Source organism: Coloeus monedula, assembly GCF_965178545.1.
Source record: "Coloeus monedula genome assembly, chromosome: 7".
NCBI classification, from domain to species: Eukaryota; Metazoa; Chordata; class Aves; order Passeriformes; family Corvidae; genus Coloeus; species Coloeus monedula.
This window is the reverse complement of record NC_138787.1, coordinates 23713220-23736293: the sequence shown is the minus strand read 5'-3', so window position 1 is coordinate 23736293 and position 23074 is coordinate 23713220. Positions and strand designations below refer to the sequence as shown.

General features: G+C 39.0%; 1 protein-coding gene across 3 annotated transcripts in view; it reads left to right on the top strand.

Moving 5' to 3' along the window:
- Positions 1–2383, top strand: part of TANK (TRAF family member associated NFKB activator) — a 33018-nt gene extending 30635 nt beyond the window's left edge. For all 3 annotated transcript variants that reach the window (XM_082284895.1, XM_082284896.1, XM_082284894.1), the window contains one exon: positions 212–2383. In XM_082284895.1, the coding sequence (XP_082141021.1) occupies positions 212–379 (168 nt within the window). In that variant the 3' untranslated portion in view covers positions 380–2383. The remainder of the gene's footprint in view (positions 1–211) is intronic.
- Positions 2384–23074: the final 20691 nt, after the last annotated feature.

Below are 23074 nucleotides of genomic sequence, written 5' to 3'. Positions count from 1 at the left end.
AGGATAGTGTGTTTATAGAACTTTCAAAAAAAACAAAGTCCTATCTTGCTTTTCTTAAATGAGAACTCTCTAGTTAATGTCTCTGGCCAGGCAGGTGTAAACGAATCCTAATTTAAAGAGGCAGGTATTTTTCTTCAATATAAATATAAACTACAGCATAATGTAAACCACATTGTAAACCTCAGCAATAATAATTTTCTGTTTCTTTTAGCTCATTTGGCAGCCTCGAGACAATGATTTGCTGGCACAAGCATATGCAGACTCTGAACTGAATCAGTGTGGAATATGTGAATTCTGTCGAGAAGTTTTCCCACCATCTCTAACATCTAAGGAAGATTTTCTTCGGCATCTCAATTCCCACTTTAAAGTACAGTCTTAATGTATGAGAATTCAATGGTTCACTGTTTTTGCATACATTTATACATTTTTTTTATTCAATAGATATGATAAGAGTTTAAGAATTAAGACTTCTTGTAACAAGAACTCATGACTGAAATTGTTTGTCAGATAAGCACATTTTTAGTTGTCTTTTGACAAGGCAAAATGAAACTAAGTCACCCAGTACTGTAATTCACATTATTGTTTGTTAGGCTTCACTATTAACTTTGAGAGTGGTGTCAAATATTTTTTTTCTTCCCCAATTAATCTTTGCCTGAATAGGCCTGAAGTTGTGATTATATTTATGAATGTAGACTTGCAGGATTAATGCCTTAATCTGACTGGCAAAAATTGGTGTAATGCTAGGATTTTTTTTACAATATCCAGTGATGTGATTATGTTCTCCCTGAAGTAAACAGGAAGAGAAGTAGGCCCTCATTTTTCATCTATATTATATAATTCCCAGATTTAACTTATGATAGTGAACCTCTTAATACAGATTCTTGTAAAATTATTACAGTAGCTGAATGCCAGGTGTGCCAGAATTAAGATAGGCTCGTTCACTAGTAACACAGGTGAATGGGTGAGTTTCCCAGATGAATTTTTTACTAAAGAGAGTAATCAAAAGCAACACATAAATGACCCTTTTGCCAAAATGGAACAGTAATGATTTTATGAATATCTGTTACATGTTATTAAAAAAATAATTATCTTGTTCGTGTACCCTTATAGCATTAATAATTACTAAAAATGCTTTCAGGAAACAGGTTATATTAGTATGAAGGATAGGAAAGATTAAACTTTCTCCAAAACTAATAGTACCAAAGATTATTTGCCTTCCCTTCTGGTCTGCTATGATGGATAGCCGGAGTCTGGTACAGACTAGAAATGAAAGGAGATCACCTAATCACCCAAATCTCAGTGACTTTATTTTTAACGTGAATACGCTTAGTGGCTTTCTCAATGCAATTAAAACTTGTGTTTAGTTGAAACATTGCAGTCTGATAAAGTTTGCACATTTTCTAGATTTACTGATATCAAATTTAAAAATAGGGGTGTTGCCAAGTATTTTAAATTAATGATAAAGGGTGCTTGCTTTTTGCATTTGAACTGAATATAGAGTTTAGCCCTGATATTGATAATTAGCATTAATATTTTCATAGCAGCAGAGCACAACACTTTTTCTTTTTAAAGATTTGTTTGCAGGTGACAAATTTCTGGAAGAATTAACACCTGCGTAATTTTTAGAAATGGATTTTTCTGCAATTATTTTCTCTATTTTAAACATGTCGTGTTTGTGATGGGCTGTCAGCAGAGTGTACTGTAATAAACAGCAGTGTACAGTGCATGTCTGCTACATGACCTGGAGGAAGAGTTTGTTACTCTTCGGAGTTCTAAACCCTCGCCGGTCCGCAGCGCTGCAGAGGCGATGTTCGGCCCCGGCCGCGCCGTGCGGCGTGTGAAGCACCTCCCCAGAGAGCACGGCTGGGGGTGGTGCCCGGGAGAGGCACAAGTTCCAGGCTTGGGAGGAGAGAAGGGGATTCGCACTTCTCCAGCCAGCCCGACACACAGCACGGACTCGTCCTCTCAACCGTGAAATTCGAGCTCAGGAGCTCGAGTTATTAAGAGATGAACAAACTGCGAATCACCTTTGAAGAAAATAAAGTCATCTGTTTCTCCCCCCCGCCCCCACGCGTGGATGCTTTTTCCCCAGGAGCCCTTGAGCTGGCAGAGCCGGGAGCCCTGCGCCGAGCCCGAGTCCCCGCGCGGGGACAAGGCTCTTTGTTGCTGGAGGCAGCCTGGGGTCCCCCGCAGCCAGGGCACAGCGGGGGCGGCGGCAGGAGGTGAGGGAACACGGTTGACCGAAGTCTTAGACCAGCAGTACCCATCCATCTCCCACTGTGAGGGCTCCTGCCTAGTGCGGCGTTTTAGGAAGCTGTTTAAACTGCTTGCGTAAAACTGTTGCTGCCTGAGGGCATCCAGATAGGCTCACCGATCAGACCACTGCGAGGGGCACCAGTTGAGGTTTTAAATAAATAAAAATAAATAAATAAATAAATAAATCTCCCGCTAAGCAGTTGTGAGCGACTCGAAGTGGGAGGCGAGTGCGGTCCCTGAAAGGGCCCCCCTTATACAGCTTTCCTGGAGGAGGCTGCTGCTGCCAGCAGGGACATCTGCTTTATTACACTCACCAGAGGAGACTCAGTATTCCTCCCCTTCCCTCCCTCTTCCACACAAGCTCAACTCAGCAGAGGAGTTTGAATCCAAATGGGAAGTAGAATGTCATTAAAAATAATAAATATGGTGGAAGGAACTTGAGAGGACAAGAAGAGCAGCAAACCCGTGCCAAGGTGTTCTACCGAATTCCAACTCTGCCAGGGCCAGCGGAGCCCCCCCCGGGGTAGACCCGGGGCTGCAGCAGTTTCAGGGCTCCCGTACGAGTTCATTGTCACCCCGCCCCGCGCTGACGGTGCGCGACGCGTGAACCCACAGCCAGCGTTCGCGGGAGCGCTCGCAAGGAAACAAACTGCTCCTGTTTCCTATCGGGAGCTCTCTGAGGGACACTGCGGCGGTACGGCTGCCTCAGCCTGCTGCGAGAGCTCAGTGCCGGCGGCCGGGTAGAACACATGTAGCTCCTCTGTTGCTCAGGCTAACTCGACAGCTGCTCGTAGCTCCAGTAATTAGACTGTCACTGCTTGTTAGAGGAGAGGAAAACGCTCCTATGACAGATTCCACGAGTCCTCTGTTTTTTAAAATCTCGCAGAAATCACCAGAGCATTAACTGAGATCTCTTATTTCTCTAGAATCAGAAGGAAAGAAGTTCCCTCTGCCATCTCGCACTCCAATCAGATCTCTCTTCCGACTCCCATGAAGCAGTGAATTCGCTCTAAGAGGCTGAGGAAGTTACCTTCCTTCCCCTGCCTACCCAGGAGGAAGAGGGAGCTTCCTGGCCTTGCGAACTTACTTTTAAAATCCCTTCCCCGTATGGCTGTATTTAACCAGATAACAGAAATGCAGCCTTTTCTCCATTAACTGAGCGGACGAGTCTCTCGAAAACGATCCTTCTCCATCCGAGATAATATTAATTCAGAGGATGCTCAGGAGAGGCTGTCCCTCCTTACGAACAAAAGCACTGGAGGATCAAGCCGAGATGCTTCTACCCCCACCCATGGTTCACTCAGCAGATGAGACTTAGAGGAGGCGATTTCTTCCCCTCCCTACCGTACATTCCCCTTTCCCCCGCAATCATACAAGGTTAACTCAACAGAGGAGTCTCAATCCAAATGGCAACTGGGATTGCATTTAAAAAAAAAAAAAAAAAAAAAAAAAAAGGAAAAGAAGGAAGGGGGAGAAAAAATCAGAAATAGGGAAAGAAAAGAGAAAAAGCAGCAGGCTGATTACGAGGTGTCAAAACTGCCAGGAGCAAGAAGGTGATAGCAATCAGGGGTGAGAAGAGTGCGCCATTCGTGCGGGGCAGCTAATTATCCGTCTCATTTGAGAAGAGCAGCATTCGAGGCAGCAGCGTTCGCCTGCTGAACGGTGACAGATTGGCGCGGAGGAGAGGGGAGGTGTTAAAACAATGGAGCCGGGCTTGCGAGCGCTGCTGCATGCTAATCAGCCCGGCCTCCTTCCTTCCTTCCCTCCGCCTGCCTGCCTGCCGCGATCCCTCCTTCTCGCTGGCCGCATGGCAAGCCCAACGCTCCCCGGCCCCTCCGCAGCAGGCGGCACCGCACCCGGCATAGGTGGTAACCTAGAGAGAGTTCCAGCGGGACCACGCAGCGGGGCTGGCGGCACCCGGGGGACCTGGCAGGCTGCTGGCTATCAGTGGTAGATTTCAGACCTCGCCCGTGGCGCCCGGGCTGCCAGGAGCCCGTCAGTGCGCTCCCCGCAAGGGGCAGAGACGAGGAGCTCTTCGTACGAGTCCTGCGGGTTCTTTGGGCTGACCTCCCGGCGCCCTCCTCCCCGCCAAAGGCCAGGCCATAGCCGGCAGCGCAGCAGGTTGGCAGGTTGCCGCACCCCAGACCAGGCCGCCGATGTGAGGGAAATGCAGAGCTGTGCTAATTACTGATGGACTCCAAGGGCTCCGTTGCCCTCTCAGCTCTGCACAGGAACTGGAGTTCGGAATGCTAAAACATGCAATAAGCAAGTGGTACGGCCTCTCTTCTGCCACTGCCTCTTGCCTACCAGATTGCTTGGCCTTGCAAGCCTGAATGGCTCTGCATGTACACAGTGTGCACCTTGTGAGGAGGTACTAAAAGGTCTGGCCCTCTCTCAGACCAGGAACAACCATTCCCTTTCACAAACAGTGCGACAGGGTCTGCAGAGACAGCAGAAATGCTTTCTGAGGGATCTCTTTGGCCCTAGCTTTCCCAGGAAGTCCGCGCTCTGCACTACTCACAGGGCAAACCCTGGGGCTGGAGCATTAGCAGCCCAGCTACAGTAAGTGCTCTGCTCTGCCAGGGAGAAGCAGAGGAATGAGCGTTGGAATGTTTACTCTCCAATATTTCTCAGTTTCCATTCCATCCTGCCCTGAAAGATTTTTGATTACTATACACTTCAAAATAGTATTTATTACAGATTTACATAATCTGTATGTTTTATGTTAAGGCAATAACACATTGATGCTGTACTACTGAAAGGAGTTAATCTAAACTATGTAGTGTCTGCTATAACAGAGTTCCAACTAAAACATATCCTTGCTTTCTGGCACTGTCAAGTAACATATCCAGAAGGACATTGCCCAGCACATTAGGTAAGCTGCCAGGTGAAGCCACTGCTCGACTCCTAAACCTTCACTGGGTTATGGATCAGCACTTGGCCAAATTAAATTATGTAAGTCTGTGTGTAACCTCACATTTAATTTAACAAATGTTGTTTCAAATATCATGTGCCTGGTTTACAGTAGGATTCATGGGGACAAAAAAACACTTAAAGGGAATAAACTGGAATAAACTGGTTTAGGCCTGAGGTAAGCAGCACGATAACTCAGGTTGAATGCTATTTAAAATAGATTTGAGAGCATGTACAGCTAGGCGGTAGTAATAGCGTTTAAATTTTGTTATTCTAAGTCTGTCGTTGAGTGTACTTGATGAGATTGTCCATGAGCATACAGATGGTGAGATTTTCATGCTTCTGTGGCATACTGACATCTCAGGCTGTAAAAATAAATTCCCAGATCGCTGTAATACCTAAGAAATAGAAAAATGCAGTCCACCTTAATGCTCTACATTTGAGTGCTTTATATTTTAAGAGATTTTATATACTAAATACATGAGTTTGTGCATATCAGGAAGACATTTACAGTATAAAGCAAAATTTAAGATAAACTCTGTGCCCTTTTTTATGTACTTCTGAATTTAGATATATGGGGGATGGAGATAAAAATTTGCCTGTGCTATTATCTGTATATTTTTTTAACTGTACATAAGGATGAAAAGCAGAAATAAGTTTTCATTAGGTCAAGTTTACTTTTCATTAAAAGATTCTTGGATTGTTTCTTGATTTCACATACGTTTTCAAGCTGAAAACAAATTATTATATCTATTTTGATGATTTACACTGCACTAAAAAGGTATTTGGATCAAAGACAAATGCTGAGATATCTTCTCGAATATAATAACTTTTTTCCTGCCTAAGAAGCCATAGTGTGGAGCAATCCATGCATCAGCCTGTTCAGCCTGGAAACCCACACTGATATTGCTCATAAATATCCAGGGTAGGGCATCCCTATTGGTTACTGCCTGGCCACAGACAAGGTGCTGTGCTTATCTAGGTTTCTGAACTGACCAAATTAAAATTTTAAATAAAAATATGTAGCAGGGTAATATGGTGCAAATGAGCTAAAAGAAAAACATTTTGCAGAGACAAGCACATAGTTTAAAAAGGTTTAAAATATTCAATTGGTGTAAAAAATAACTACTTATAAAAACGTGTGTATTTTCATTATGCTTAATTTGCCATTCAAAACAAGTTTTTCTTAATAAGCTCTATTGTTTCTATCTGTTTTGTGAAATGTAATACGTGTGAGACAGAAAGCAGACTCGGAATGTGAATGAGTCTTGTTTTCTCTTTCTCTCTTTCTTTCATTTTAAAAATACAACTTTATTCATATTTACAGGGATCTTTAAGTTGAGAAAAGGATTAATGGGAGTGGCATGACACTCCTGAGGTCATGATCTGAAAAGATGAAACCATGAAATTCTATATGCTAGTCTTTTCCTATATCTGATTTGCGTGCAATAGAAAAGTCTCCATAAGCAAAACACTCTATAGTTAATAGTTATGTTTTCGCTCTCAGCAGTGACACAAGCTTTGTCAGGTTTTTGCTGTTTGTATAGTTCATTAAAATACTTTAATAAATGACTCGTTGTTTTAAAAAATCACCACACTATCACCCGAATAAAAACATCTATATCCTCCCAGTTTCTGCAGTGTCAAAAGTACAGTCTCTAAGGGCAAAAGGTTACGGAGCCTTCATAAAGGTTTCCCATCTGTCATCAAGCACAACATCGAGCCCTCTAGGTGCTGTGAAAATGATTTTCTCTGGAATTCTCCAGCCCAAAGATGCCATCCTCTTAATTACAAGCTTTTGAGATCAAGAATGCCACTGAATTCCCTGGAGATTCACAGAAGATATGCAAAAATAATTTCTTCTCTTGCTTGCCTGCCAGGGCTTCTGTACCTGCCCACAAGCTAGTCAGCTCATTTGCTAGGTAATGATGGATGAACCCAGGCAGTACATCTGCACTGCTGCCCCTCCTGACATTGCTGACATGCAGTCTTTCAAAGTTTCTTCTTTATAATTGACTGCCAGCAAAGGAATGACAAATAACGGTTGGGGTTTGTTTTTTGGTTTTGTTCTTTTTTTCTTTTTCGGGAGGGGTGTAGTTTGTTGGGGTTTTTGTTTGTTTGTTTTTAATTGATCAACTGCCCTTCTAACCATCACAAGCCTCCTGTACATGGGTTACTCCACGTACACGGGATAACAGAATGAAATTAGTCCTTGAGATCGCGGATTATAAGATGTTCTAATAAGAACATCTGCTTATAACAGTTGCCCTGAAAAAACACAGAAGCTATTCCTGGGGTCAGTGTGCATGCAAAAGAGTATATGGACAGACAATGTGTGGAGCCGAGGCTTTGTGTGACAAGCCCATGCCTGTGCAGCAGAAACTGAGCCTCTGGTCAGGTGACAATCCTATCTACAAATGTCCATTAGCACTTTTTCCAGTGGTGACAACCAGGTGAAAGGCTATCTGACCTACCAATTTATCAACAGTTGAGTGTTGGAGGTTTCTGTGGGGTTAAAGGGACTACAGTAATTGTAGGAGGAGGTACAGAACGTGAGGTGAGCAGGAAAAAAATATCATTGTATTTTCATGCAAGTTCTCTGTCAGTACAGAACCACCCAGAGGAACTAGCTGGCTGGAGTGGTACCATTCGGAGTGCACATAGACCTGGTGATGGATATGTCTGGAGAGGCTTAGATAGTGTTGTAAATCTGAGCAGTATAGACTGCATTTTTAATATGTGGAAACATGTACATAACTCTGGACATAAGGGTGGGGGCGTAGAAAAAGCCACGTCCAAGCTCAATAGGATCACGGGAGAGAAACCTCGGGCTCCATGCCATCCGAGATGTGAAAGCCCACGGAGACTCAGCAGCCAAAATCGCATACACTGTTTTTTTAATAGAGTTCTTATCCATGTGTCCATTTAACTGCAGTTAATACAGATCAAATAAGCTTGTTACTTATAGATTCCCAGTTGCATCAAGTGATACAAGACAGTAGCAACAGGAATATCCCTAATTAGAATGGATTCATCTGATTTCTTTATTCGGGGAGTTTAGTGTCCCTAAGTATTCAAAGAATTATAAAAATCTTCCAGAATAAAGCTGCTAGGTTTAGAGCTCCTTCTGCCCAGGGAAGAGAAACAGCAGGTTTACTTCTACCTTTAATTTCCTTCTTCCATACTTCTGCCATTACTTCTAACATACTTCCTCTCATTCTTATGTATCGTTTCTGAAATCTCTTTCAGCACGCTACTCTCTGAATTTTTCCAAAGTTTTTATTCCATTTAATTTTGTGTACACACACAGGCATTTCAGGCAAGAATACGCAGCTAGAAAGTAATATGAAATGTTATATCAGTTGGTTATGAAATATCTTCCTACACCTTAGCAAGAAATTAAGAGTCATCATTTTAAAATTTACTATGTGTAGTGATAACTTGGCAATATATGCCATGACTGCAAATGCAACTCTTTGAAGACATGTGCAGTAACCTGCGAATGCCTCTTCTAAGAGAAGAAAATGCTGTATGCTTCACAAATTCTTTTAAAGATTGTTTAGTTCTACTTTTTAAATTTTATCATTTAAGCATGTGCATGTTGCTCCTTTATGTGTCTCACTGACCTACCCACGAAAGAGGCAATCTAAGTGATACCCACACAGACAACCAGTTACTGTGTACCTCGTGTGCCTGATGTTCCACACAAAGCTCTGTCGTGGCAAGCGTGTGGGGTGATCAGTGGTCAAGTGTGCATAAAGACCAACATAGATGTCATTAGCAGAGAGCCCATAGCCACATATGCAAGCTCACAAGCCCATTGAAATGTGACGGGTGTAACTGCAGTAGCAATTTATAAGTTAGTCTTGGGTTTTTTTCATGTAGAATAGCAGGAATGCCAAGAAACGCCTGTTGAACACTACAAACATGGGAAGAAAAGGCAGTCCCTTCAGCCTTCTTCAACCTCACTATCTGGTGGAAAATGGATGCAAGACCCGGAAAGTGATGCGATTCTCAGACCTGTCAGATCTCTTATGGGCTTCAAAGGAATAACGTGGCCACCAAGTCCAGCTTCACTTTGATTTAGTAGCCCATAAGATCACCAGAAAAAGCTATCACCAGAATGGCAGAACAGCAATTTCTTAGCTTTTGCATGAGGGCAACAAGATGATAAGTATTATAAGACTCCCATAGCATTTCAGAAGGTCTGTATTTCCCACTGGGCCTAAGTGACTTTTCCATTAAAGAGTGAAGAAAATCGTTATTATAAGAAAATGTGGTGAAGAAAATGTTACTATGTAACAGGGTGGTTGCATCTTTTGATGAAGACTTTGTAGGAAGTAACACAGAGAGTGGACTTGCCAGCTTGCTTTCCTCAAAACTGGTACCTTTCCTTTCTGAGATGAAGCTAAGAGGGCATTAGCTTTCTTTTAAACAAAATGTCTGTGGCATGTGTGGATGTATTTGTGCTGGGAAGGAAAGTTTTTTTATTTAGAAATAAAACTGTTCCTTGGATTTTTTTTTTAACCTAGGCTAAAGGGACACATCCCTTTCTTTGTCTTCAGAAGAAATGGCAGAAAGTTTGAATCTTCACGCTTTCTCTTCTCAAAATAAATGCCTTATTAAGATCAGATATGTGATGCCCTAAAAAAAATAAGTAATAGCTTCCAGGTCCAAGCACACAAAAAAACCTCAAAACCTTGTTCAAAATATTTTTGAAGAAACAGACTAATCTCAACCTTTGTATTTACGGTTGCAAAGCTGCAGTGAAATACCATTAAACTGGGTTCTGAAAGTTTTACTTGGTGGCATTTTCTGAGGTTAACTGTTTGAGGTGATGAGATGCTGTGAGCAGTAGCGCAACTCCCAGAGGGACCCGTGCCTGAGAACACTGGTGAATAGTTGAACTGCCATGTCTGCTATATCAGAGGCTGGGATGTACACTGGACTGATTTTACCATCTTATTTAAATGTGATGGTTTTCTCATTTGTTGCATTGTTTGTATTAATACGAATATCTTGTTATGTTTGTTTTGTCTCCTGGGAGCCAATAAAGCTGTGAAGTTTTTCTTTACACCAAATGCAGCTCTACGGGCGATCAATCAATGGGTAGTTTTTGGATAATCTGTGAGAGTGAGAAATCTAATAAAGCAAGCAACTAAAAAAGGAAAACAAAGTCTATTTTCTGTTAGGTTAGCTACGTCAGGAGTCAGGCTTTCCACCATGCCTTTATAAGATATTTAAGCAGCTACATTTAACTATCAGGGTAGCACCTCATTAAATTAACTTTCTGACATATAAAGGAAAAAGTTTAGACATCGTGACCTCGGCATCAATGTGGGTGACTTACTTGTACAATTAAATTTACTTTGACACTTGCATTTCTCCCAACCTCCTCCTCCGCAGTGGTATATGAAAACACATTAATGCGAAATAAAGACCAATCATGAAGTGAGAAAACAAATAAGTGACATTTAAAAATTACTATTGCTTTACTATACTAAGTATAACGTTAAGAAATAGGTAGACAAAGATGATAGAGTTAGTTTCTAGGTCGCAACAAGGTCTATAGGAAATCGTGCATTTAATTTCAGGGCAGCAGTTCTCCTATCACAACAAAATGAGTTATCAACAGATCAAAATAACAATCTGAATTATCTAGCATTAGTGGCTGAACTGAACAGCCCCAGATTACGTGATGAATTGTTAAATTGTGGTAGCATTGTTTTGGAATTGCTAATTAAAAAATAAGTAAACCCCCATGACTCTGGATATGACAACTGAAAATATCCACAAATTATTTAATAAATGAAGCGTCTAACAACTCTAACACTTCCTGCTCGCCTTGTTAATAAATGTAATTTGAGGTAGATTTAAAAAATCTCCCATCTAAACAGTGAATTCATTACGCGACGTTCAGATCTCCAGATGCCTATGGACTCCTCGGAATTAGGTGTTAAATAGACAAAAGTGAACCAAACTGCCTTTAAAAGCACAGCATGACCATGTAATTCTTTTTCCAGTTTGTGGTAAAAAATGATGAAACTTCTTTCCAAGTAGCTATCACCCAGATTTAGTGTGAAAAGTAGTGTAATTGTAATTCACGCCATCAGGGTCTATCACTGATAGACTATCAGCTGTTCTGTAGTTAGGAAGGCTTTCTTTTCAAATAGGAAAGCTGCCAAGTGCTCTGTGATACCTCCAGCAAGCTTATCGGATGGAAGATCGGAGCCAAAACAGCAGCTGCACACATATGCAAATTGGCAATTAATAGTATAACATTCTGGGGAGGGTTTTTGTTTTGGGGGGGTTTTTGTTGTTTTTTTTTTTTTCTTGTTTTGTTTTGGGTGGTTTTTTTTGGTTTTTTGGTTTTTTGGTTTTTTTTTTTTTTTTTTTTTTTTTAATATGGGAAAGTATAGCAGAGCTACCTTAATATTAATCTTAAGAGTGACAGGGAACTTCTTGTCTGAGCGGCCAAAGAATAATTACCCTCCGGAGAGACTTTCACTCTATTACTTTCTTTCTTCACACGAAGATCAAAGCTTTGTTGTCCTGCCGAGTTTTTCTCCATCATGAAAGTTAACTTCAGGGGATTTAAAAAAAAGGGGGGATACCTTGTAGCTGAAACTCTCGAAAGCAGGGAGTCGTGGCTATTCACCCTTTCCTCCGCCCCCCACCAAATGTCAAAAAAAACCCCAAACCCAAAAAAGTTAGGTCATTTTGGTTCTTGTTTAGGACGCTTGTCCAGTTCCCTGAAAAGATGTTCCGTGCTACATGGGACTCTTACGTTTGTTATGGATACTCTCATCCGCGACAAAGTAATTGAAGGATTAGTTTTATATATTTTCCCCAGCCTGCCGCAGTAAACCAGCTTGCTTTATTTAGCCCAGCATGTATGAATACAAGACTCCCAATTAATGCAGTTGCTTGCTTAAGTCAGAACATTGCCTTTCAAAGGATCCTCACATGATCCTTTTCTTGTAATAGCAGGCTGGAGCTGGAAAGGCTTTGCAAGACTGCTGCATTTCACACCAGCCCGTCCCCAGCGCTTTCCCCAATGTCTGTCTGTCTCTTCTAGGACAGACGTGGGGTGATTAACTGATGTTTTCGATAATCTGTGAATTCTTAATAGTCTTATTTTCACGATTAAATATCTCAGCGTCTTTAGAATTAGGATTCTCCATGAAGGCAGGCCGGAAAGTTTGCTCCTCTCTAGAGGCAAGCGCCTCAGGAAGGGATTTGCGTGGCGCGGTTTGTGCGGCGCCTGCCGTGCGGCGGGAGCCTGCCTCCGACCACCGCCACTTCTGCCGTCTTTTCCCGCGGTCACGACCGCTGCCGTCCCGATCGCTCTCCGTTCCCCGGCTCAGTAATTCCCGTGGCAGCTGGAACACGCCGCTCCGCTCCGCCGGCTCCCGGCGCTGGCTCGGCGGGCGCTGCCGACGGACCCGCAACCGGCGCCGCTCGAGCCGCGCGCGGAGCCCGGCGCGAGGGGCGCGCGACAGCCCCGCGCCGGGCTGCGCCTCCCTCCCTCCATCGCTCCATCCCTCCCTTTCCCCATCCAGGTCCTCCGCGGCTTTCCAAGCAGCGCCCGGGAATTCCGACGAAGAATGTACGTTTAGATTTAGATGCTAATTCTTCACCGTTCTGTTCCATTATCAAATCAATATCGCACACAACTTAGAGGAAAGCTGGGGTATAAAAAGACTCATACGGTCTGGTTTTCAGCGGGAACTGGGAAATATACCCATTTATATTCACAGATCCTTAAAAAGTCAGATCTTTGAGAAGGACAATTTGCCCTGAAATACCAGGGCCCCAAAGGCAGAACGATACAAATCCTCACCTGAAGCCGATAACAGCAAAAGGAAGACTAGTTCGACTAAAATATCAATTCAATCGCACACAGACAGGAAAATCTGTAGGACATTCATCAAGCAGTATTTACATTCAGATGGGTTCCCATCTCCCTGCTTGTTTGGATTATCATTTGCGATGCCTTTTTCCAGATTGCAACACCTTTGTCAATTCACTCCTTTATTTTCTCTAGTGTCTCACAAACACATAGAACATAGTCATCCTTTAAAAATGCTTTAGTTTGTTTTAAAGCTTCCTACTATTAACCCACATCAATATGCCAACGTTTATATGAAATATACTAGGATCGAATAATTTCTCACATGAAACCATTTGCTTTTTTAAGTTTTAGTTTGAACAAAGAATGGCCTTCAAATTTTCTCATGAATATATATGTTTGTCTATATATAAATAAAATATTTTGCATTCACACAAATCCTTTGCTTCTTCTGTTTTAATGATGACGTAAATCTCATTAATCAGCTAAATTTAAAGAACAAGGCATAGATAATACTAAACACATAATTTCAAACCATGTAAGGCATAACCTAATCAAAATAATTCTGATGTTTACAGTTTCATGTAAATCGACTGTATCCAGGAAATTCAGAACAAAATAATGCTGTTATTTTCATTATTAAGGAGAACAGGGTTTGGACCTTCATCCTGAGTTCACTTAATTAAAATTGCATACTGGAAAACATGTGGTGCTGTACAACTGCATGCACTGTTTAGAGAGTTCAGTGACATCTGGACTTGCAGAACACAACTTCTCTCTCAACTTTGGGTATGGTTTCCACATAATTGGTATCTGGGAATATTTACCTCAGATATACACACATATACAACTGTGGAAACAGCAATTTTTTTAACATTTTCTGAGTACTCTGCTCTTGTACATTTCTATGTGTTCATTTATCTCACTTTAGGAAAAAATGTTGAGGTGTTTTTTTAAATTCTCATCTACAGATAAAAAAGGAAAAAGTGGGTTTATGGCCTATTGCCTAATAATTTTAAAATTTGTTAGCAAAGTTCAACCAATCTGACTGAGAAATACACATTAAGGCACTGTTTGTTTGGTTTTTAAAATTTTTGTAAATAAAAATAAGCTTTGTTACTACTATGTGAAAGGCACAAAGAAGCCAACTATTATTTAGCAGCAATTGGTTGATCAGAAAGCCTACGTGAGCTCCTGGACCCATCTTACCATGTGATATCTCTTACCTAGCTAGCAGGCCGGAATTCAAAACTAGAGGTTAAGGGAAAAGCCAGAAACATTCTGGGGATGATCCATTAAAGGAACAGAGCATGTCTCGGAGGTCTTAAGACATAGAAGTAACCTAAGGATAACTTGGGATACTGAAGAGATGGGAGTAGGTAGGGCAATACAGGAGACAGAACTGTAACAAATCAGTTTAATGTTAATTGAGCAGCTTTTCACTGTAAGTATTCTAATATTTCATTACTGGACTGTTTTCTATGGTCCTGAGACAACAGGTAAGAAAGAAATTCACAGTGAATTTCAGAACTTTGTCCACCAAATCAGTATCAATTTTTGTGTTGCACAAAGCAATCCTTCAACTTTTACAGCACTTCATCGGGGCAGAAGATAATTGGATGCACTTTTACAAGTACATTCTCCAGACATTACTAAAGAGAAGCTGTGAACAGCAAAGACTGAAGAAGAAAACAAGTCCATTAAATGTGATAGGAAAAGAAGAGCCACAAAGCCAGTAGGCTCCTATGTTGGCTATTTCCATTCGACTTGAGAGACCAATGCAAAAGACTTTGTTTTCTTCCTTTTGTTTTTCTTACAATATTTAAACATTTTAGTAACATAGAGTCTTCTAATGTTAAAAGGTGATGCTATATTGTTGCACTTGAAGGATGTGATTTGAATAGTGTCGACTAAATTGCTTATGAAGGCTAAAACAAAAGAAAAAAAGAAGGGAGAATTCTGTAAAAAAAGAGCCACAAGACATTCTCTAGAATATTGCCTCCTCAAAAGGCAGAGTTACTTTTCAGTGAGACAGAGTAAACGTCAGAACTGGATTGTTCTTGAGAAACAGAGAGAGGGAGAGAGAGAGAAAGAATGAACGAACAAATGAACTATACAGGAAAGTAACTAAGGTGGGACAGAACCAACATTTCTAAATAATATTTACAAAACCTTACTAAACCTGGCTAATCCATGGCTATTCCAGCAACTGTAGCCATTTCACTGGAGATGTTTTTGCACAAAGTGAAGAGATCACAGTGGAGACTGATAACGTCCATATTTGAGAGACGAAGAAAGCAATGTGCCCACGGAAATAGGCCACTGCAAGGGGAAAAAAAAGTCCTCCGAATACTAAGCAAATTAGATAATATAATATTAAAACATTAAAATTAATTCACTTGGTTTGTACAAGTGATTTGCAGTATTATTCACTCATAAAGAACATTTTCAGCAATAATTCTAATAAAGTTTTGAATGTAGAATTCAATAAATAAATCCACATCATCCATACATAACTGACAATGAATCATACCTCCAAGAATAAGTAATGGAAAACTAGGTAAAGGCATAATACAGCATACAGTACTTAGTAACTGAAAGGCAAGAACGATATTGTATTAGCTGTAGGACTGCTACTGAACATCTCTGTCAGATTTAAAGGGACAGTTCCATAGACGGTATGAGAAAAAAATATAAACATTTCATCTCAGAGAGACCTTAACAGGTGGGGAAAGGTCACAGTAGTAAAAACCCACTTTTGTATGATCTGAAATACTGGAGCTGGTCAGATGTTCACAATATATTGCTCACCAAGAAACTGAGCCCAAGAACTATTAAGTTTTTTGGTGAATAACTTTGAATAATTAATCCTTCCGAGAAAATCACAATCTGTTCACCAAGAGTTCATGAAAAAAACAAGGTGAATAATTCATTATGAATTATTTGACCAGTTTTAGCAATGAGATTCTAAATCTGCCTTCTTATGGATATTAACCTCATTAATACTATTTAGATAAAATGCTTAAGGATAATTAAAATGATGAAATACTGCACATCTAATATGATACAATTTAAGCTAGTGACTTTCTTTTCTATTTCTTGTACATCTTTATTTATTAAATTTTAAAAAGTCTCTGGATATCACTTTAGAAGCACTGCTAGTCTTGGAACAATTGATGCAATAACAGGACATTCTTAAATAAGAAGAGAGTCTTGATGGAAGACAGATCTAAATGTTTAAAATCTGATGGGGTATACTGCTATAACATACAGCTAGGCATCTATAGTAACATGCTGTCACTCATGAGTTTTAGGGAATTTGTGAGTATGTCTAATCCTGCTCTGGGAAACAGAACTTCCATGGATGTGAAGGAAAACAGGTTCAGATTTCCGTTCTTAAATATTTACAAAACATTAATTATAATAATTACAAAGCAATTATTGTACAATAATTTAAAAACTGGATAATGTTACAAGACTTATTTCAAATTCTTCTAATGTGCCATCCTAAATGAACACATTTAAATATTACTACACTATTTCTGTTTAATTATAAACATGACATTGTTTTAAATTAAAAGCTAACATATCCTGAGCAACATGTAGCCAACTATAGAATTTCATTAGTTAAAGCTGCAGTTTCATGACACTTTGAACTGCTCTACATCGGAGCTGCCACTGTGCCAAGTGTTTCTGCCTTATCTCTTCCACCAGTGTTTGGAGGCTACTGTCCCCCCACTGCCTTCCCACAGAAATGAGTTGTTTCATGGCAGAATTCTGTTCAGGGTGAAGCCTGACAATACTACTGGGCTGGTCCAAAATCAATCCCTTATAAAAAGAAATTATCCATCTATGTTTTGTTCCCAAACCTAGCTGCATCCTCCCTGGCATAGGTATTGATCTGACCCCACAGAGAAGTCAAAGAGACATAAAAACAATCATATAAAATATACTTCTCTATACTACAAGAAGGCCCCTGAGCTACAAGACATTCAGTTTAAAGTCAGATGAATGAAGGTGCCAGTGAAAATGCTGGAGAAGAGCACAGCAAAGAGAGCTCAAGGGAAAGCGGTGGTAACATATGGCCAAAAGTAGGGTTTGCAGCAATCAACATTTAGATTGGCTTCAGCTTCAGTGGAACCACAGGCTTGGATTTACTGTAAATAAGATCTAATTCTGAAGGAACTTCCTCAAAACAAACATAAGGCAAGTCATTTCATACTCCTCCTCCAAGAAAAAGAAACTCAACAAGCACATCAATTACAGTGATAGTAATAGTAATAGTAACTTACTTCATGTAATATATTTTCAGCCAGTTAGCATACAACATGTGAGTCTACCAGTTGATTATACTTGATGCTGAACTTAGTTTTACCTATGCAAGATTTAATCTGACCCTTCAAAGAATATTTTAAAAGCATTTAACTGTAAATGCAAAGCTATGCATTTAAAAAGTTTTTTACTCTTTACTATGTGCAAATATGCATCACATTACTTTGAAATGTCAGTAAAAGCCTTTTAAAAGAATAGCTGTCTCTGGGATAAATTTTCCATTTAAATAATCCTGAAAGTAATCCTCTATTGGGTGGTATGATGTTAATACATTATTAAACTACTTACTACATACTATTTATATCCTTCATTAATATTTTCAGTACTACTGTTAAATTTTAATATAAAATCTGAAATTATGTAAAGATATAAAACTTTAAAACAGTTTTCTTCTTTACAATGCATCAAAATATATGCGACACATATATATATAGTAAATATGAAAGACAATCCACTGTTTGACACTTTAAAATCATGCTAATAATTGTTTATATTAAAAAATAAAGCAAAACTGTCATGGCAGCATGTTGGCAGAAGGCAACAGTGTGTACAGGTGGGCTTTGACTACATTGCTCCTATTTATGCAAATCACTCAATTGCACATCAGTTCTAGGAATTTTCTTCTTATTAGTTGAGTATTAGGTTTTTTATCTCTGTGCATATTAAACTGGAATTAAAGAGAGAGTGATCTCTGCCAGTTTCCTAAGATGTGGCATTCAGAAATAGAATCTTCCCAATTTAAATTTTTTCTCCTCTGTATTGAAGCAGGAATATTACAAGATAGGACTGCAGCTATTTAATACTAATGGCTATGCAGTTATAGTTACTATTTCAGGTGTACTATTTTTACTGGTCTAATGTTTTAGTCTAATGTCCATTCATATGACACCATAACAATTTAGGAATTTTGAAACAAAAATTTATTAATTCATAACCAGGAGATAATGGATTGGATCGACAAGATTTCATAGTAACAAAATTTTAGAGGAAAATGTAGTAAAAAACCTACTACTAGAAAAATGCTTATGGGAGAAACATTAGCAGTATTTGTATTCATCACTTCTTGCTAATTAATTTTCTCATAAGGTCTGGAAAAAACACTGAGCAGATCTCCCGTAACTACATCTCCTTGCAGTACTGATGGGTTGCCTGATGGAGCTCTATTGCTCTGCCCGATCAAAGAAGGAACTTTTCATCTATGAGGCTATGTAGCTTTTTTGAAAGGTTGGTTCGTTCTCGCTGTTGGATGAGTTTCCTGGACATGAATAGAGAGATCAGAGTGAGATGAAAGGTCCACAGAAATAAGTAGCAAGTCTAGATGGGCATATCTTGTTGCCTTTCAGCATGAAAGGAAGGGGATCAAAATGTAAAAAAAAAAAAAAAAAAAAAAAAGACAGAAAAAAAGCTTGCTAAAACAATGGATTATCATCCATTTATTTAGGTAAGAGTGTGAGATGAGACTTCCCACCAACTACCAACTCATTCCACTTCAGCTTTAATTCACCAACTTTTCAGCTGTTTGCTAACCCTCACGACTTTACTGAAAATTTCTCAATATTGTGTGATAGACTTCATTGAGAATCTCAGCTTCCATTAAATCAAATCAAAACATGATTTTTCACACAAACAACTTAAAGCTTACCTGTAAAAAATATCAGTGATTTAAAGCACAAGTGTGACAGCAATAAGAAGGAAACAGTATCTCTTTTTGGCTCTTTCTCTAATTTCTCTCTGATAGTCTATGAACTATCTAAAGGGGCAGATGAAAATATCTCAGTTTCAGACTTACTTAATTGCATTAAGCAGCATGATTTTTTTTTTTTCAAAGTTTTGTGGTATCTTTCCAGATCTTGTGGTTGAATTACAGTCTTCTGAATATTATTGTTCCAAAACAATCACATTAGTTATAAGGAAAAGCAATTATTCTATTTAGTCTCTTCCATTTAGTAATTTCAAAATTTCAAAATACACACATATCAAATTTCAGAAGTTCTTTAAGTGCAGGTAAACAGTCTTCTTCCACTCTATTTAACCAGACTTGTACTAAGAACTAAGATGTTACGTAATTTTCATAAAGTGTAGACAGTTCACAACAAAGCCTATGGTATGGTTTTTTTCAGTACTGTGTTGTTCCCTCTAACATGCTTTTTTTTTTAAGGATCAGATAAATATGGGCATTGTGTGCTAAGTAATCAAACTTGCAACTCAAAAAATGGATTTATGGCTTTTGAGAGAAACATGTCTGCATTTTATTATTTTGAAGGTTTAAATTTTCAATTAATTTATAAAGGAGCTATTTTAGTATCTGTGATTGTGATTTAATTAGTAGTGCTTTAAAATGTCTACTATGGAGGAAAGAACAACACATAGCACATAAAGGAGCGAGCTCAGAAATGCTGTTGTTAACACAATGTGCTAATATGAGAGCAGGACTGAAAATTAGGCCATGCAGTTTTCACACTGGGAGAAGCTATTGAACTATTTAGATTTTAGAGAGAGACTATTTTCCTTCTGAAGTCAACAGTCTCCTTTTTGTTCTTGTTTCTTTTCTATTCCTTAAGGCCATGACTTGATAGTGCATTCCAGCATCCTGTTTTCTCAAAACAGTAATCTAACTCTTCTTTCAGCAGTATGCCTCTTCTTCTTGGAGGAGCAGACAAGAGAAAGTGGCAGCAAATGGCCAGTAAGGAAGGCTTATCAACTTCAGACAGCCACAAATATGAGATTTCCATAAAGATTAATGGCAACAGCTGATCTGTAAACAGCAAAACCATGTCTTCTCCAGATAAAAGCTTTGTTCAGGCACTCTAGCTTTAATTAAAGAATACCATTACATTGATTTAAAAAAAAAAAAAGTTTAGGGACTTGCAGGCATATTTAAATTAAGCAACATATATCATGAAGAAGTTCTCAGAGATATCTAATTAAATACGTTTCATCTCCTCAGTTTACCCATCAAGTGCTCTATATTTTAAGAGTTTATATTCAAATATGTATCTTAGATTCTGCAAATTTAAAGATAGTCACTTTGGTCTCACCACATTATTTTTAACAATGTCTTTAGTGTTTAGTTTAATATTAAGCAAGATGATTCACTAGTTAGTTCAGCAAAGAATTCCATAAATGGTAATAACCGTGAGATCATTCTTGCCCACCCTCCACTCATGCAGTCAGAACTCCCTGTAATACAGTTTGTAAGTCACTGTCCAGTTTAAATCTGCCAAGCATTAGCGCTTTCATCCATCACTTTTCAAGCCTGAATGCGTAGTTTAAAATTAATGAAACTAGGCCTTAGTCTTATAAAACAACCAAACATTTCATTTTGAAAAGCAGATACTGCAAGCAGTCTGACTTAAAAATACAAGGAAATTCTGGATCCATAATTCACCCTCCACCTTCCGACCCCACCAACCGCCATATTAGTGTGCCCCCACCAAAATACCAGCTTGTGTTTACAGTTTCGTTTCTCCTGATGGTGGATGGGCGCGTGTACACGCACTCGCTCTATGTGCACTCAATAGGATCATGATCTGGAGAGCTGAAAATGTAAACACAAGCTGGTATTGTGGTGTGACTAGCGGTTTGTGGTTTCTTTGTTTGAATATTTCAAAAATGGCACACTGGCCAGAACTTAAGAAGAGAAAAGCAGAGCTGCTACTTATACAAAAATTCAATGGTTCCAATGCTCAGATTTCAGATAGATAAAACGGGCTGCTCAATACTTTATTTTTTACGTAGTTGGCTACGCTTGAGGGCAGGAATTCTGTTTTCAGGGATAGATAAAATACACTTTTGCCCTTCATTTCACGTAAGGAGGAATACCCTGCTTATTCATGTGCCCATCATGTGATTTCTTCAGATTAGGAATGCTCTATTCATCCAAAGCTGTCTATAATAATGTGCCTGAAGTAGAGAATATGGTCAAGCATTCACAGGATTAGCACATTTTAGGTGAATACATCTCATTCTCTTTTCACAAAGAATTTACTACATCATAGAGCTGGCCATTTTCCATTATTTAAGCTCAAACATGGATTCATATGTGGACCCCATGGAGACCCCCAAAATTACATACCCATAGAGTTACAAGAGCACAAGCTTAGATTGGTGTAATTTCAGATTTTTTTTCTTTTTTGCTTCACTGAAAGTAAGGGAAGCAGAATTACTTCATGAAATCACCATGAGTCCAAAAGCTCCTCTATTTCTTTCTAAGTATATCTGCCAGTCTCAATAAAACCTCATAATATCATTTTGCTACTGTTCTGAACATGGAGGGGAGGAGGAGAGAGAGGACTGAAATTCAGCTTATAAAATACTGGATTATATCCAGCTACAATATATTATTTTATTATTATACATTAATTAAAAAAAAAAAAGTTTATGTAGATATCTAGTAGGTATCTAGATAAGCTCATCTAGATATCTACTTATCTAGAAGTAGATATTTGAAGTAATTTTTTTCCCCAATAATTTATTTTCATCTGTTGCAGACTGGTTATAATACCTATTACACATGCTATACAAGCTCAACACTGAAAATTTAAACAACTGAAAGCAAAACTTAAGAAAAGATTGAAAAAAGCAGGGTAGTCTTCTCAAAATAGTGGGAAAAGTCCAGAAATTTCACCACTATTAATGCAACAACTCTTTATTCAAGAGAGGGGCAGTTCTAATATCTATGTTTGCTATAAGAATAGTGATGTTATTCTTATAGTACTCACAACTCATGAAAAGAGCATCTAGTTTATAAATACTTATCAGTTCATTTGATTGGAACATATCTGTCCCATAAAAAGCAGGAAATTCTTTCTTGAGGTATGTACTATTGCATTATACACAAAACCATATAAGAATATTAATCAATTTTCCTCTTAAAATACTTTTCATGTGTATTTTAGAAACACTTGATTACTTTACACAAACTGCACAACTGCAATGCCATCATAAGGTAGAACATCTTGCCTCTTTTTAATACATTACTCTATATAAGCACCCTCACAAAGACAGCTTGTGAGCATTTCACAAATTATAATAATGGAACCACCTACATGTATATCAGTGCTGACAGATCTGGATCATCTTATTTTCACCTGCAGTAAGTTCAGAGTCAGCTAAAAACTAAATTATACAATGAACAGCTTTGTTGTAGGAATATGCATGGCCTTATTTTCCACCAACCTTTGCAGAACAAACGCATGCAGCTAGCATAGATATTTAATGTAAATGGTAATAAATACTAATGAATTTGCAACCTCTTTTTTTTTCATCTAAATCAAAGATAAAGTCCATTGCTTTGGGGTTTTTTACATGCTGCTCTACATATGGATGGTTTTGTCTATACAGATGCACACCTGTCCCACAGCCATTATTCGCAATAGTTTAATGTACAAAAAGGAAAGTGCACCCAAAAATAACTTCTTGCTGTTAGTTGATATGATTAATAACATAATAATGAATTAGACGACAAATTAACTAAAGCAGAATTTTGTGTTCAGCTACTACATTAAACATGATAAAATTCGATGATCATTTGCAGTTGAGATCTTCACTATGTCCTCTTCTGAAAGGCAGTGGCACTTCTGGTCTAAAATAAGAGGACTGCCAACTGAGATGATCGTGCCACTCTGGAATACCAAAGTTTTAAATACCAGTATTGACCAAATGTAGACCAATAAGACCAAACACTGGTCTCATGTTATGCCAAGGAATGTTTAGATTGGA